This window comes from Nipponia nippon, unplaced genomic scaffold, assembly GCF_047370975.1.
Source record: "Nipponia nippon isolate SJK-2023a ecotype South Korea unplaced genomic scaffold, ASM4737097v1 scaffold_3, whole genome shotgun sequence".
Classification (NCBI taxonomy): Eukaryota; Metazoa; Chordata; class Aves; order Pelecaniformes; family Threskiornithidae; genus Nipponia; species Nipponia nippon.
The window spans coordinates 121766402-121781587 of NW_028262347.1; the positions used below are offsets into that span (position 1 = coordinate 121766402).

Sequence of the window (15186 nt, forward strand, 5' to 3'; positions counted from 1 at the left end):
GAAGTGGGAGAATGAGCCTGATGCCACAGCTGAGCAAGCTGCTGACTGCCACCTTCGCCTGGCCAGTGGGAGCCGTCCTAGGCTGACATTTGGGCTCTCAGGACTCTTTGTACTTCTTTGCAGGCTGGTTTTTTTTGTAAAACAAGCAGTCCTGGGCATAGGAACTGAGAGTCACAGCAGACTATGAAGTAGCTTTGGGTTTTGTCTAGATCAGTTCAATTTCAAGTTTTGAATGTGCCACAGTCTTGCATGGTAATTCACTGTGCAAAGAGAATTTGCATGTGCCTTCTTTCTGAAGGAATTTGGATGTCCTATGTAAATACCCAGTAGGTTGCTGGCTAAGATATTTTGGTGTGAGACTCTTGATCTCTTCCTGTTGAAGTCACTTCAAATTTACCATATTAATATTAAGGGTGAAAGGAGATTATAAATGAAAATGTCGTAGGTAGCCATTTAGTGCTTTTCTTAGGTTACAGATGTTTACTTCTTGCACAAACTCAGAAATTGGAGTAAATGTTTTAGATCAAAACACTTATTGGGGAAATTAAATTCCTGTGGTGTTTTGATTCTTTAGTTCCACATTTGAGAGGATTATCTCATACTTAGTGACAGTTAGAAATAGGTAGTTAAGGTCATTTGGGAAAGAATTTAGCAATATATGTAGGATTAATGGAGGCAGTACACACAGTCTTCGTGCCAAGCATCCCAGCATGGCAAAACTGGGAATTGATTTTTAGATTTCAGGACACCTGGTGAAATGTCTTTATTGGTACCAGTTTTCTTCTGAGAACTAAAGCATAGCCGTTGTAACAAATTTTCATGTAAGCTATCTCTAGCCTTTTCCAGTTAGAGAACATTGTTAAATCCTACTGAAGACAAATTAAAAATTCTTGAGTAATGATTAGGCCTTTTTTAGGTCTAGGCAAAACTTTTATGTTAATTATCATATTCCACTTCCAGGTACCAAAGCAGTCTGATCCTCTCTGTCAAATGGATAATGCAAATCGTCAAGCTGAAAGCCCAGGTGGAAAGAAGCAAGTCTCTTACAGGACAGAAATTGTTGGCGGTGTTCCTATCATTACACCTACCCAGGTAATACCCTTAAAACAAGTGGGCTGTTATTTGATAGAGGAAGCTTTGTTGTTTGACAGGTGAGAATAGGTTATGTATCATGATATAGCTGTCAGCTTCTCGCCTTGCTCAGAGGACTTATACTTTGATGTGCACCTTTTATTGATACTGACTGGGGGTTTTTTAGTGTTTTATTCCCTTTATACAAGATTAGAGAATTATACAAGACTATAAAGAATTACTTGAGTATTGATTTTTTGCTCACAGATATCGTTTAGTATGCTGAAAACATCTTTTTCTGTGTGTGAAATGAATTGTTGGTGTTGCCAATGCCAAAGTTCTGTCTTTTTAACTGCCAGGAAAAGCAGGAGAAAAGGAAGTGATTAAGTGATTAAGTTAGCTGATTAGGTATACACTGGGTTGTAGGATGACAGCAGATTAAACTATGGCAGAACGGCCTTCTGAAATGGCATGTGTGGACAAATAATATAGCAAGTGAAATTCAGTGAAAATGAATGTGAGGTGAGGGATTCTGGGAAAAGCAATCCTAGCTTTTATAGAAAATACTAGATCGTGAAATAACGATTTCCGCTTGAGTGAGAGGTCAGAGTTACAGTCACATGATGAAAACGTCATCTTAGTGTTCAGTAACAGTGGAGGAAAAACCCCACAAAAAAAAACAGTGGAGGAAAAAGAATAAGGAGCAAAAGAGAACACATATTTGTTGCTATATAAATCCTGTCTTTGACCAGACCTTGATTGCTGTGTCCGGTTTTGTTCTCATCTTAAAAACTAGAACCGGAAAGGTTCGGAGAAAGATTTCAAGGATGATTGGTCCATGTGGAATGATCTCCATATAAGGAACAGTCTAGTAGGCTAGTACTCTTCTGTGTGCAAAAGAAGTAACTAAAGGAGGATGCAAGAGCTCTACAAAATCACAATTGGCAGGAGTGGAAGGTGTAAACTGTCTTTTCCAGTACGAGAACTATGGGCTTTTAAACAAAGCTAATGGTGTAACGAGGTGAAACGAAGGGAAGGAGTTCTTTCAGTGCGTGATAAAACATAAAGTACTCCTTTGCAAAAGATGGCATGGATGCAAGAAACTTTCCTGAGTTTGAGAGACTGGACAAGCTCATGGAAAAAGAATTTATGCAGTGTTAAAAATAGACCTGTGTCTGTTTCTGGAAGTTTCCTGAGCTGAAAATAGTTACAGATTGGATTAATATCACGTAAACGACATGTATACACCTGAATTGCATTTTAAAAGTTGGTGAATTCTGACGCGTCTTATGGTCCTAGAAATAGCTTGTTCTTTGCTGTACCCACCTCTACTGTTTTGCCCTTAAAGTCATGTTATGAGTTTGCCCTAAATACATGCGTATATCTTGTTTCCAGGTCTGTAACATTCTTCACTGAGTGGCTGTCAATATTGTTTGAGGGTACTCAGCACTTTCTTAGTCTAATTTCTAAATGGAGCTTGCAAGTACTCAACCAGAGCCCTGGGAGGGTCTCATTAGTTGTCTCTAGAAATCAGGTGAAATATTGTATCCTTTCAGTCAAATTGGAAATGGGATTTGTGAGCATGGGATGATACAATAATTTCCTGTTATCACTAGTATAGTTGTTCTTTGACCTTTAGAAAAACATGAGAGTATTCTGAACTTTTCTGCTTTTTTCTAGAAAGAAGAAACCAGTGAGTGCAGTGAAGGGGCTGATAGGAATTATTTGAAACGGTCACAAAGTCACTTTCCTTATTTTACTGCTAAGCATCCCCCAGATAATGCTATTATCAAAGCTGGCTACTGTGTAAAACAAGGAGCAGTGGTAAGTATTTGGGATCAGTGTGTTTCATTAATGATGAACAAAGGTGGTAGTTGTACTTACCAAGTAAATGATCTGAAAAAAAAAAAAAAGACACAATTACCAGTAACTTTAGCACTACTGACAATATTAAGGATGGCTAAAGATAAAACTTATCCTCCAGTAGCATGTAATTTATGTCTGTATTACTTCTTTTCGTGACTTTCTTCAGTGTTATGTTGTTGGAGATGTTTTGGAGAGGAAAAGTTGTGTGCACAGAGACTGTCACATGTTTAGTGCATGCAGCTAGGAATTCTCCTGTCCTACAGTTATGTAGAGATCCTTATTTCACTTACTAGAAGCATCTAAATTAAGGCAGAGGTTCAATGTCTGCATGCTTTTTAAATCACTAAAATGTTTAGAAAAAGCTAATTTTTCAGTTCAGAGGAAGAACTGTACAACTTATCAGACTGATTAACACAAGTGGAACTACTCACATAATGCCTTGCTAAAAGAAGGAACAAGTAGTTCAGATTAAGCAAGATATGCATGCTTCGTGAGCTCTCAGACTCATTTTATCTTGGATTATGAAGCTTCTTTTTGTAACATTCCCTTTTTAGTTAAAAATAAACTAGAAACTTTTAGTGTACTGTCTTTTAACATTTTTTTACAGTGTATTTATGCTGCTGAGTTGCTACACTTTCAGTGGAGATTGTTGAAAAATTCTTATAATAGAAAATAGTAGCTTCCAGAATTTTTTAATTTTTGCAGTCTTCAAAAAAAAAAAATAATTGGGCAGAGTTGCAGAATTATTTTGGGGGCACTATATGTACAACACACATATAAACAAATATATATCATATAAAATTAAATATATTATATATATATAAAATATGTAAATAAATATAATATATAAATTCTGAATATTATAGGTTAATAATTATAAAGAAATATGAATTATACAATATCATACATTATAAATATAAAGTAGAATTATAAATGTAAATAAATATATATATGAATAATATATAACATGTAAGTATATTTGTATTTTATTTATAAAATATATATAAATGTTTGTTTTCCTGTAACAGATGAAGAACTGGAAGAGAAGATACTTTCAGTTAGATGAAAACACAATAGGATATTTCAAGTCTGAACTGGTAAGTTTCCAAATGTGTGTAATTTTCCAGTGATAGTTGCAAGAAAACCTAAAGAAATACGCTTGTATTTGAAAAATGTGCGGTGCTGCTCCTGCAACTCTTAACTCTCTTCTGTAATAACTTCTCATGATCGGGAAGAACAAAAAATTAATAGGGTGGCTGTTAACTTGGACTTCAGTCTGTTCGGGAACCTGTCTGTAGGGCACTGAGGAACAGTAATAAGAGAGATTCTGCAATCACCCTGAATCTTGTATTAGTATCTTATGTCACTTTGTACTCACATAATTAATTGTGTTCTTGAAACAGCTGATCTTTATGTGGAGAGACAAAACTGTAATCTTGCAGTTCTTAATTAAAAGTTAGAATTATAGGGTGTTTTATCATACAAATGATGGGATCTTTTCCCACAGACTTGTTTTGCCAGCAGCCAAGACAGGCAAAGAACTCTGCTGTTCAGAAGCAACATTTACAGAGTTTGGTTTGGTTTCATGATCTTTCATCCCCACTCATCACTCTTCAACCTTTTGACCAATTTTGACCAAATGTTAAGTGCCTTCAGGCTTCATTTAAAAACGAAGTGGCTGGTACCAGAGACAGTCTGTTTTCCCCAAAAAGGAACCCCACGCTTACTAAACATGAGAAAATCTGTACCTAAGGAAAGAAGTCTGAATTGTAGAGTATTATAAATTAAGGAAAATTGAGTTTACAGGGCAACTGTAAAATGTAAAATGTCAAGAACCCAAATTTCAGGCTGTTCCTGAAGAGAACTTTTGCTTTACTTTTAATGAGCAGGAGTTTAATAGCAGGAGTTTGATCTTGCGTCGTTGTCTTTGTTAAACTGTCAGCATAACACAATTCTGACTCATTGCCTATAATAAACCCTCTATTTTTTTTTAAAAAAAAATATAATCTGAGTGCATGCTGCTCACAAGCAAATTCTAACTCAGTGAAGAATTGTATTGTGTGAGAGTATACTAGAAAGATGGTAGAAATGCATACGCTTTTAGTGTTTCATCATGCTCCTTTCCAGTTTCACTATTTTGAACAATATAAAATCTTGTAGTGTCCTCTATCCCCTTGCTGCAGTTTGAGGAAGGTACTGGACTCACCAGCTGTCAGGCAACAGGGAAGTAGATCTTGCTTAACAATTTTTACTGAAATTAGGGTTTTTCTCCTTTTTAAGAGAGTCATCTCTCTTTTCAGGGAAGTAAGTACTGAATAGATGGAGAATATAGTGTCCTTTTATTGGACTGTAGTGGTTAATCAAAGAATTCCATGGTCATGAAACCTAATTATGATAGTCATGTTTCATATAGTTTTTTAAACAATTAGGATCTCTCTTGTCTGCAACATACATGTTGGAGAGACATTTAATCTGTACCGGAAAGAGCAAAACTTTCACAGAGAGCAGCCCACCAAGAAGAAAATACCTGCAACAACTTAACCAATATGCCCATCAGACTTTTGCTTATCTCCTACAAACACAAAAAGGGTAAAGTGCTCTGAAGATTTCAAGTGGTGAATGATTTTCTTTCAGCAATGTGCGGGATCTCCGTTTCCCTAATAATCTCCTGTTCCTAATGAGAGTGGTAGAAAGAGAGGAAAAAAGTTCAATAGCGATTGTTTGTCATGCCTTTGTGGTTAAGAAGGCTATGGCATGGAGGTCGTATTCAGCTAGCGTAGCATGAGACTTCTAATTCTGGAAAATTTTTTCTGTTGGACTTCAGTTCCCAATAGCTGCAGTCTGCAGTCAAGTATGGCTCTCTCTTGAAGTTGGTTTGTCTTGACAGCCAGCCTGCTCACCAGTACTTCAAAAGACTCTCGCTGGATATCTTGAGGTGCTGTTTTGCATCTGTAGAAATATATATCTGAGTTCTCTGCTCTCAAAAATGTAAAAAATGTTGTGGGGTTTTTGTTTTTTTTAATTGAAAAACTTGTAGATTCTGGGGATTTTTTTTCTTGTGGCTGTTTGGTGTCGTCTCCCCCTGTCCCTAAATGATCTCCTCTTTTCAGTTTGAAATGAGACTGGCTCGTGCCAGTCTTCAGCTGGAGCATAGTGGAATACAGGCAATATCAGACTTGGAAAATTATAATTTCTGAGCTGAGGTATTCCCTGCAACAAGTGCCTGTATTCCAGGGATGATCTTGCAGTTCACATTTGATGTATTACTTTACAACAGAGTTTTCAGTGGATGAGTGAACCTAGGAAGAGCAAGGAGGGGAGACGGGGGAAGAGTGGCAAAATAACTGAAAACATTGAGTTTTAATCTCTGTACATTTGATCTGCTATAGAGCCAAGTGATCTAGTGTAAACTGACATCTGAGGATGGTTATACTTGGGTGACATTTGCTGTTTGCTGTAACAACATAAATCTCTTAGGTATACATAATAGAAATCGTAGAGGAAGTAGTCATTCCAGAGCTGACTGCTTTTGTTTTGTCTATAAGCTGAAGCCAACTGAAGCACTCCATTGTAACATTGCTTAAAGAAAACATATTAGGAGGTAAAAGAAGTTGTGGTTTGTTTGTGTTTTACTGCAACAACCACAGGAAAATAATAGTATGTATGGCATTACCTTGTCATGGCAAAAGTGAAAGTATTTCTGTTTGGATGTTCTCACGTACTTTCCCTGCTGTGTGAAGCTTTGACAGAATTGTAACGCTTCTTTTTGTTATGGTAACAGAATTTTCATATGCTTTAAGAATACTTTCTCTTTTGCTGGTTTTGGTATGATTGACTTCTTTCGGTTATTTTTCATTGTATTGAGTATAGGATACAGTTAATCTTATTTAAAGCCATGTCATGCAGTACCATTAACAAAGCGTCTTGTATTGTAGCATTTCGTAGCAAACGAACATAATCATGGTTTTACTGAAATAAGCTGCCTGAGGCCAGATTCAATTTTCTGATCTAGTTAGGGGGAAGGGGCCAGGAGTGGTTGTCTCCATTATGGTAGGGTGAAGGAATGTTTTGGGGTTTTTTACTTCTTGATTTCACCTCCTCTTCATTGCAAGCGCCATGGTAGGTTTAATACTTACAAAAGCAAATTAAATTTTGGTTGACATCACCTTTTGCATAAGTGACTGCCTTGAAAGTCTCATTTCCATAAGTCTGCTGCTGTCAACTGTCCTGACCTCTGGCTTTTTAAATGTATTCTAGTTGTTAGCTATATTTTACTGAAATGTCTTTGCCTTTTTTTTCCAGGAAAAGGAACCTCTCAGGGTTATACCACTTAAGGAGGTCCATAAAGTTCAGGAATGCAAACAAAGGTGAGGAGAGCAGCACTCGTGTGGTTACATGGGATGTAGTACGTTGCTGTGTCATGGCTAAACTGCCCATTGCAAACAGTGGAGAACTTTTTAATAACTTCAGTTGATGTATTCACGTGTGATACTCTTAACTACTTGCTGTCCTATAAGTTTTGTGCATAAAACTGGTTTTGAGGTTCTGCATTAGTGTGTGTTTCAAACTTGCAACATTCAGTAGAACGTAAATGCATTGGACAAGGGTGGAACACGGGAGTATCATGCAATCATGAGTTAGAGATGCATGGGTGCTGTCTGATTTGAGGCGGCAATTTTAGGAGTCTCTATTCTGCTTATAGAATCTCTAAACCTTTGGAGGACATTACCTTATGTTAAATGTCTCAATTTAGATGAGAACACTCTTCCTCCTACTCTTTCCCTCCCACTAAATGGCAATATACTAAGGAATTAATTGCCTTGGCGGTAGGGTTTTTTTAGCAGGCCACTGCTTAGGACAAATACTTTGCGAAGACATAACAAAATATAAATGTGAAATTTTACAGAAATCTGACTAGAACAAGAAATATTTTTAAACTTAACATGATGGGGTTTAGAATGTTCCAATTAAAAGTATATATAGTAGCACACATGCCACTGATAAACTAAAGAGTCTTAGGACTAAAATGAGTAAGAGATGCTGGTTTTCTTTTTCTACTTTGTATTTACAAAAAAACAAAACAAAACAAAAAAAACAACACAGTAGAGGGATAAAGAAATGCAAAGGCCTTCAGACAACAAATGATCTGGTTCTCTGCACATCCTAGAGTCTTTTTAAAATAGGAAGTTGTACTTGCTGTTGAAGTATTTTTGTGTGTTTCATTTACAGTGATATAATGATGAGAGACAACCTCTTTGAAATTGTAACAACTTCCCGAACCTTTTATGTACAGGTAATTTCTTTTTTAAACTTTGGGCAAAACCAGGAGACTGCCATAGTCAAAGCAAAGCAGTAGTGCCGTTTTGCTTTTACATTGTATTTAACTATGCCATGGGTTTCAGAGGCAATGTGATCTTCATTATGTCTCAGAAAGATGCGTATAAGAAATATTCCACATAACAGCAACTGTTATGTCGGTAGTGTATGAAAGCAATAAACAATAAATCCTAATGTGATTTTGTTGGCATTCAGGTCTTCAAAGTCTGTAGGATCAACTCAGTATTTTAAATGTTTTATTTTGAAGTGCTGAATTTTTATGTATTGAGTTCTCAGGTTCAAGTTGGTTTCCACATTAAAACATCTACTAAAGCACAGCAATGTTTAGATTTCAGTACCGATTTGGTAATATGCGCTTTATTCACTGCATCCTTACCATGTTATATTTTAAATGTTTGGATGTAATGCAAATCACAAAGACTTGTTCTCCTAGTTCTGTGGGAACGCGATGCTTATAGTACTAGAAATAATTTTTGAGTTTCTCTTGTAGGATCAGAAAGGCCTGTATAGTCTAATACAGGCAGTGGTGCCAGATGCCGAGTTATGAGCTGTCCTATAGCTGAAAATAATTAAGTGACATGTTGCAGATGTTTCTTGCTGGCTGGATGTGCTAGTTTAATAAAATTGCAACCTAATTAGGAGATAGCTTTAGCTTTTTAGCTGTCTTTATCCCAGATATGTACACCCTTGGTATTCGCTATTAATCTATTGCATCTTTGTTGGATTGTTGTTCTAAGTAAATGTGCAGCTGACCCCCGACAGAGACTGATTTTTATTTTACTGTAACTCTTTGGTAAATACCTCATAGAAGTAAAGTGCAACAGTGACTGAAAAGTACAGAAGTTATGTTGTTGGCCAAAGTCTGCTAAGAAGGGTCAGCAGATCTCCTGTAAGAATTTCTTTGGGTGCTTTAATTTTTTTTGTTTGCTGAAAGTAAAAAATTGAGCCTAGAGTATGCAAATAGTATAAAAATACTTATTTCTTCCTTATTATTTTTATAACTATATAAATATAGTAGTAAATTCAGGGTAAGATTTGAAGAAATGTCTGGGTTAAGAAATGGAAGTCCCTGTGGCTTTAAATAGCAAACTACTAAAGTAGGGTAAGGCTGTCATTTTAATGCAGATGGTCAGGACACTGGGAAAGTTGAGAGCTGATTATGCTAAATATAATGCATATTGTCTGATCCAGGCGGACAGTCCAGAAGACATGCACAGTTGGATAAAAGCAATTTCTGGGGCCATTGTAGCACAGCGGGGACCTGGAAGATCAGCAGCTTCCGTATGTTATTCTGAACCTCAGAGAAAATGTGATTTGTTGTTCACTTGTGCACATGAAGTTCTAGTTGTTTTTTCCTTTTTGCCTGTCCTCTATCCTGTCCTGTAGTAACGTGGCATCTTTGCATGAACTTTCGTACAGACCGGCATAAAATATTTTGCATTTTTAATTGAGCATTTATCTTAGTCTTACATGTGTGTAACTTTATGTGCATTGTATTGTCTTGAACCCGTAGATAATGCAAGTGCTAACCTAGAAAAATTCTTCTGAGTTCAGTATGATCTTTGTCACTATGCTGCTACTAGTTTGGAAGTAAAATCGAAACTTTCTAATTCCTGCGAGGTGTTTCTGCTAATTGCTGAATTTTGCAATCAAATTACAATATCCGAATTTGTTTTTAACAATTCTCACTACTAAATTGTCGTTCTCTATTGTTGATAATTTATTGTATATGCAAGTACAGATTCAAATTTAAAGTAACTTCTCTGAGATCTCTGCTCGCATGAATTAGTTTTTTTGCTGGTGGAAACGTAGTGTGAACACCATCTAGCACTACTGAACTGGGGCACGGTGAGAAATCTTAATATTTGGGAAGCCACGTGGATGCCAACATTTCATACCTACATGCATTTAAACTGTCTTAGATGTTCAGTACAAAGTGCATTAACTTGTGACTAGCAAAGGTTACTGTAGTGTCACGCTGTCTCCAAGTATGTCCAGATTCAACAAATGGAATACTTTACAGTTCAGATGTTGCAAGCTATGGTTTTCACTTTCTGGCTATGGAATGTTTTGTAATAAGCTGAATATATCATTACCCCCATAATCTGAAATCTAATAATTTAAATCTGGCTTTTGCCTACACATTTGCATTGATATTGTGTTTCTGTTAACTCAATCTAAGCTCTCTATTTTTTGCAGCTGGGAGCTGCTTCATGCTTTTAAATAGAACTTCCTATCATAAATTTTGTTTCGTTTGGGGGGAATGAAAATATGCAGATAACTTTTTCCTTTGTGTATGCTTTTTATTTTGTGGGGCTAGCTGAGCAATCTAGCTATTACTGTCTGCATCACTCTTCTTTTTCCCTCTTTTCTCTTCTTTCCCCAAGTATAGGTTACTCTAATCTTAGCTTTGCACTGTGTTCCAGATGCGGCAGGCCAGAAGGCTGTCGAATCCTTGTATACAGAGGTATACATCAAGAACTGGTGAATGCAGCACGTATGTGGGCTCTCATGTAAACTTGCCTTCTTAACAGAGGGCTAGGACTAGAGACTAATTTGCACTATAAAAAACTAAAAATAATGCTACCTGTTGTCGTTACCACTACTGAAAACTAACTCATAAATTATATCATTCACTTACAGGTTTGCACTGTTTTTTCTTACTTTTAAAATAATTGGAAATTAAAAATGGCAAAAACATGTATTTGTACTTCAAAGCATACTATGTATTTAAATGTAAGTTATGTGATGTCATTTTAATAGGAAAGTATTAAAACTAATTTGCATGAGAGTTCATATTTCCATTTTACTTTACATTTTTTTGAAACTGCGCAAAAGCAAAATTAAATTTAAGCTACCCACAAACTAATACAGATGCGTGCACCCAAAAAACGCACGTCGTAACTCTAGTAATTGGAAGGATAATATTGTAGCCTGATTTGCATGGCTTGTAAGTCTCTGCATGAAATTATTAGTTCAAATGTAGAAGCATTACAGTGTATAATCGGTACACTGTTCAGAGCAGTACACCTTAGGAGTAATACAGCAGCATAGTCTCTTAACTGTGAAATTACAGTCAGCGTGGGTAGTAAAATCTGAGTATCCTTCAGTTCAATTTAGCAAAACGTTTATTATAGAGATCTTGTCCTATTTGTTGAACTAAAATTATTAATTATAAGAATAATAGTAGGTAAATCACTGAATCATATGTTCTGCTAAAGTAAATGTTTTTCTTGAAGTGGAGTATCAGGTCAGGTATGAAATAAGGCAATGTGAATAATGTGAAATACTTCACTGAAATTGAACACAAAACTCAAGTCCAAAAAAAAGTTGCACAGCTCCTTCACCCAATAATATTAGTTAATTTATAAAAAGAAATACAGTAGTACTTGGCAGAATCCATTGTGAGTAAATTTATGAATTCATGTCATAGCATTCCAAAAGAAACTTGGAAAACTGCTGTGAAAAAAAGAAGTATTTCGTTTAGGATGTGTATTTTGCATCTTGGACACACATCTGTGATGGTTTTTTGCTAATAAATGTGCTTGAGAAGTGACTTGGTTTGTGTACACAGATGGGTTTGCAGGTGTCTTTAGTTCATGTACTAACATTGGTGATGGCAGAAGTGGCAGCAGCTGCAGCTCCTAATGCATGCAGGGTGAAGTATTCACTGCATCGTCGCACATCATTTTGATCATATCACTTAACACTGTATCCAGCGCTCTTTTAGACATCCCTTGGTATCTGAGACATCCTTACAGAACTGATAGATACGATGCAGGACCTGAGGAATTTTTTGTTCTGGAGATACAGCTGTAGGTCAGGCAGAATATCCTACGACATCTAAAATGGCACCCTGTGCCTATGCTTTAGACATCCAAATCATTCCTAGGTAGTCTGGGAACTTGTTTCTATCAGTAAGTAAATGGTGGAAGACGATTTTCACAGTATCAGTCTAATAGAGTTACATGAAGGTCAACAGAGTGGCAGTTAACAAGAATAAACACGAGAAAATAACTTGATAATCAGAAGGAATAGCCTGAAGATCAGTTGCTTTTCTAGGTCCATTAACTTCGGAAATTGTTATACAGTCTTGATAGCACAAAACAGTTACTGTTTTTGTTTGGTCCCTGGAACAAATTGGGGAGATTGGTACCCCAAAAAAGGGAACAGTAAAATGTGCATTACTTCAGGATTTAGCGTAAAAGTGCCTGATGTATATTAATATGTTCGAATACATTTTTCTCTTGGAAAGATGTCGTTCTCAGTGGCCTTTAAAGTGTGTATCTTCAAAAGGTTACTTAACATCTTAGTAAAATGAGAAGCTTCAATTTGCTGGACTATATTATAAAGTCTAAAGAGCTGCTGCGCTTGATTTGAGAAATTTAATTTCCTCAAATGAAGAAACTGATGTTGCTGTCACATCCTGCTGTAAGCTCACATTTAATACTACACTGCCTCGAGAAAGCGCCTGCCTCCTGCTGCTGTGGCTGATGCTTTGCTTTGTGTATTTTCTGTCTTGATTTTTTTTTTTTCCCCCAAGAGTGAAATCTGAAACCGCATCTTTCCAACATGATGTCAGTGACTTCATCTGACCCCTGCTCTTCTTTTCCAGGAGCATACCGAGTCTTCTTCCGAACCCAACTATGCTCTCCGTTCTGCCGTCCCAGCCCCAGCCACCTCACATTCCACAGCCGCTCACAGCAGCCCTCTGGTCCCAAACCCTCACGCCAAATACCCTGCCTTGGAGAAGCGAGGATTTCACGAATCTTTTACCAAGGCCAAGCCAGGGAGCTACAAGATCCAGGCTGTCACTCCAAGAGAATCAGCTTCCAAAGTGACTGAACGGGGCCTCTTGGAACCCCGAAGTAAAAATGGCACTCAGGAACAGGATCCTGGCCTTGTGGATCTGGATGATGCAAGCCTTCCAGTTAGTGATGTGTAGTGATGGAAGCGTTTGGAGAATGATCCATTTGTTCGGTCCTCTAATTTCCTTGTTTGGACTTTTAACCAAAGAAAATTATAGGAAATGAGAACAAAAAACCGGAACACTGATTTCTATATATATGTATGTGTGTGGTTCTGTGCACACGTCTATATATAATGTGTTTGTATATTGCCTTTCAGCTGAGGGTCAGAAATGGACCTTACGCATTTTCTTAAAGTCTGATAGTAAATCCCTTACTAGGGAGGGGCCAAACCGCACCATTTAGAAGAAGGAAAAAAAAAAAAAAAGACAAAACCAAAAAAGTACTTCTGCAAGTAAGCAAGGTACCAGCAACTTTTCCTAATCTGGCAAATTTACTAAATTTACAACTAATGCTATATTGTGGGGAACTTATTGCCAACAAATGTGATTGATTAATTTCGTTTTGAACTACAGTAAGATTTTAGGCATAGATGAGAATTGTTTCTCTCCGTGACTTTCAGATACCAGGAAATGCACAAAATGTTTCTTCTGTTCTTTAGGATCAACAGCGTCAACTGATTTGTTATCAGAAAAAGAATTCTCAACACCCTTGAAATTCTAATTATGGTGCTGTAAAATTTCCACTAAAATAATATTTTGACTAGTCAGCCTATTTTTGATGCACTCCTAAAGGTGGGTTATAACTTTTTGCACATTTGGATTTTGATGGAATGCATGTAATGGTGTTTTGGAGGGGGGAGAAGAGAAATTGGACTTTTGAATTTGGACACTTTAGATCTTTTGAACTAAGTAGGGTTTATATTGTGTTACATTAGGCTTTGCAGCAATTATTTTTCTTAAGTGTCTGAACGTATCATTTGATTACTGTTTTGAGAACAGTTTTCTTATCAGTGCTTTGTGAACAGTTCTTGTTTCTATATGGATCCTCCTCGTTTCATTTTGTCATTATTGGTACTGAACTGTTCGTAGTCATGCAATTGTGGCCTATAACTTTTGGTGCACTAAGAATCTTAAGTGCCTGTGTTTTTTTTCTCACATTGTTGAAACAATTTTGGATTCATTATGTACATAAACCGTTCTTTTTGGTCTTGAACGTTGGCTTGGAGTTGCTCTGAATAGCATATTTCAAAACAGCTATTTAAAATAGAAAACTTATGCTAGGGATACCAGTGTTCTGGTATTGCACCCACTAGCTGTGCAATATATGTTTTTAAAAAAAATGAATATTTGTTGTTTGTGTACACTGTGTAATGGGGCTTCAGTGATGCAAATGAAAAGAACCTTTACATTTCAAGTATTGGATTTGATTGAGTGTGTACTTTTCATCGGTTTTGAAAAACGTTTGCTTTAATCAAAACCCCACAAATATCTCATGCTGCTGCTTATTGTGATTCGGATTGTGGAGCTTTGTAATACTTTTTTTGTCTACTGTAACCTAAGATACATATCATACAAGTCTGTCTTCTCTCCAACTTCCAAACTGACTTCCTGCTTGAGAGATATGGATGGCTTTGCCACAATAATTTGTTGATCCAAGGCTAGAATAATTAGTGTCGGATAAGAATGAGATACAATCTAATTTCAAAACCTTAAATTATATCAGCACCTTCTTTTTTTTTTTTTTTTATCCATAAGCTAACTAACCACTGTCTTAAGGCAGTGGTGTTTGTAAATTACTAGGTTTTTTTGACTCCTTACTTATATGTGAAAACTAGCACAGAATTGGAATTTACTGTAAATGTCTGAATTAGTGTTGTAGGTTTTAACTTCTATAAAGATAAAACAATAGCTCTTTAAAAGCTTATTTTTTCACAAGTACGTTCTGTGTGGAAGACACTTTGCATTGACATATTTTTACTGCAGTCTAACATCTGAAATCGCTTCTCTGGTACAGCTTTCACACTGCATGTTCATTTTATTATATTTTGGTATTGGCAATTTTACACATTGGGTGGAGGTAAAGCAGCTCCATTATGGGACTT

At 36.5% G+C, this 15186-nt stretch overlaps 1 protein-coding gene across 6 annotated transcripts in view; it reads left to right on the top strand.

Annotated features, from left to right (window-relative positions):
* The window catches only part of PLEKHA1 (pleckstrin homology domain containing A1), a 38283-nt gene extending 23848 nt beyond the window's left edge, over nt 1–14435 (top strand). For 3 of the 6 annotated variants that reach the window (XM_087765940.1, XM_087765945.1, XM_087765941.1), the window contains exons 6-12: nt 961–1092; nt 2752–2895; nt 3966–4034; nt 7240–7304; nt 8167–8230; nt 9466–9555; nt 12890–14435. In XM_087765940.1, coding sequence (XP_087622066.1) covers nt 961–1092; nt 2752–2895; nt 3966–4034; nt 7240–7304; nt 8167–8230; nt 9466–9555; nt 12890–13219 — 894 coding nt within the window. In that variant the 3' untranslated portion in view covers nt 13220–14435. Of the gene's footprint in view, nt 1–960; nt 1093–2751; nt 2896–3965; nt 4035–7239; nt 7305–8166; nt 8231–9465; nt 9584–10700; nt 10772–12889 lie in introns of all 6 variants that reach the window. The other 3 variants (XM_087765944.1, XM_087765942.1, XM_087765943.1) reach the window with 3 other exon arrangements.
* The last annotated feature ends 751 nt before the right edge of the window (nt 14436–15186 follow it).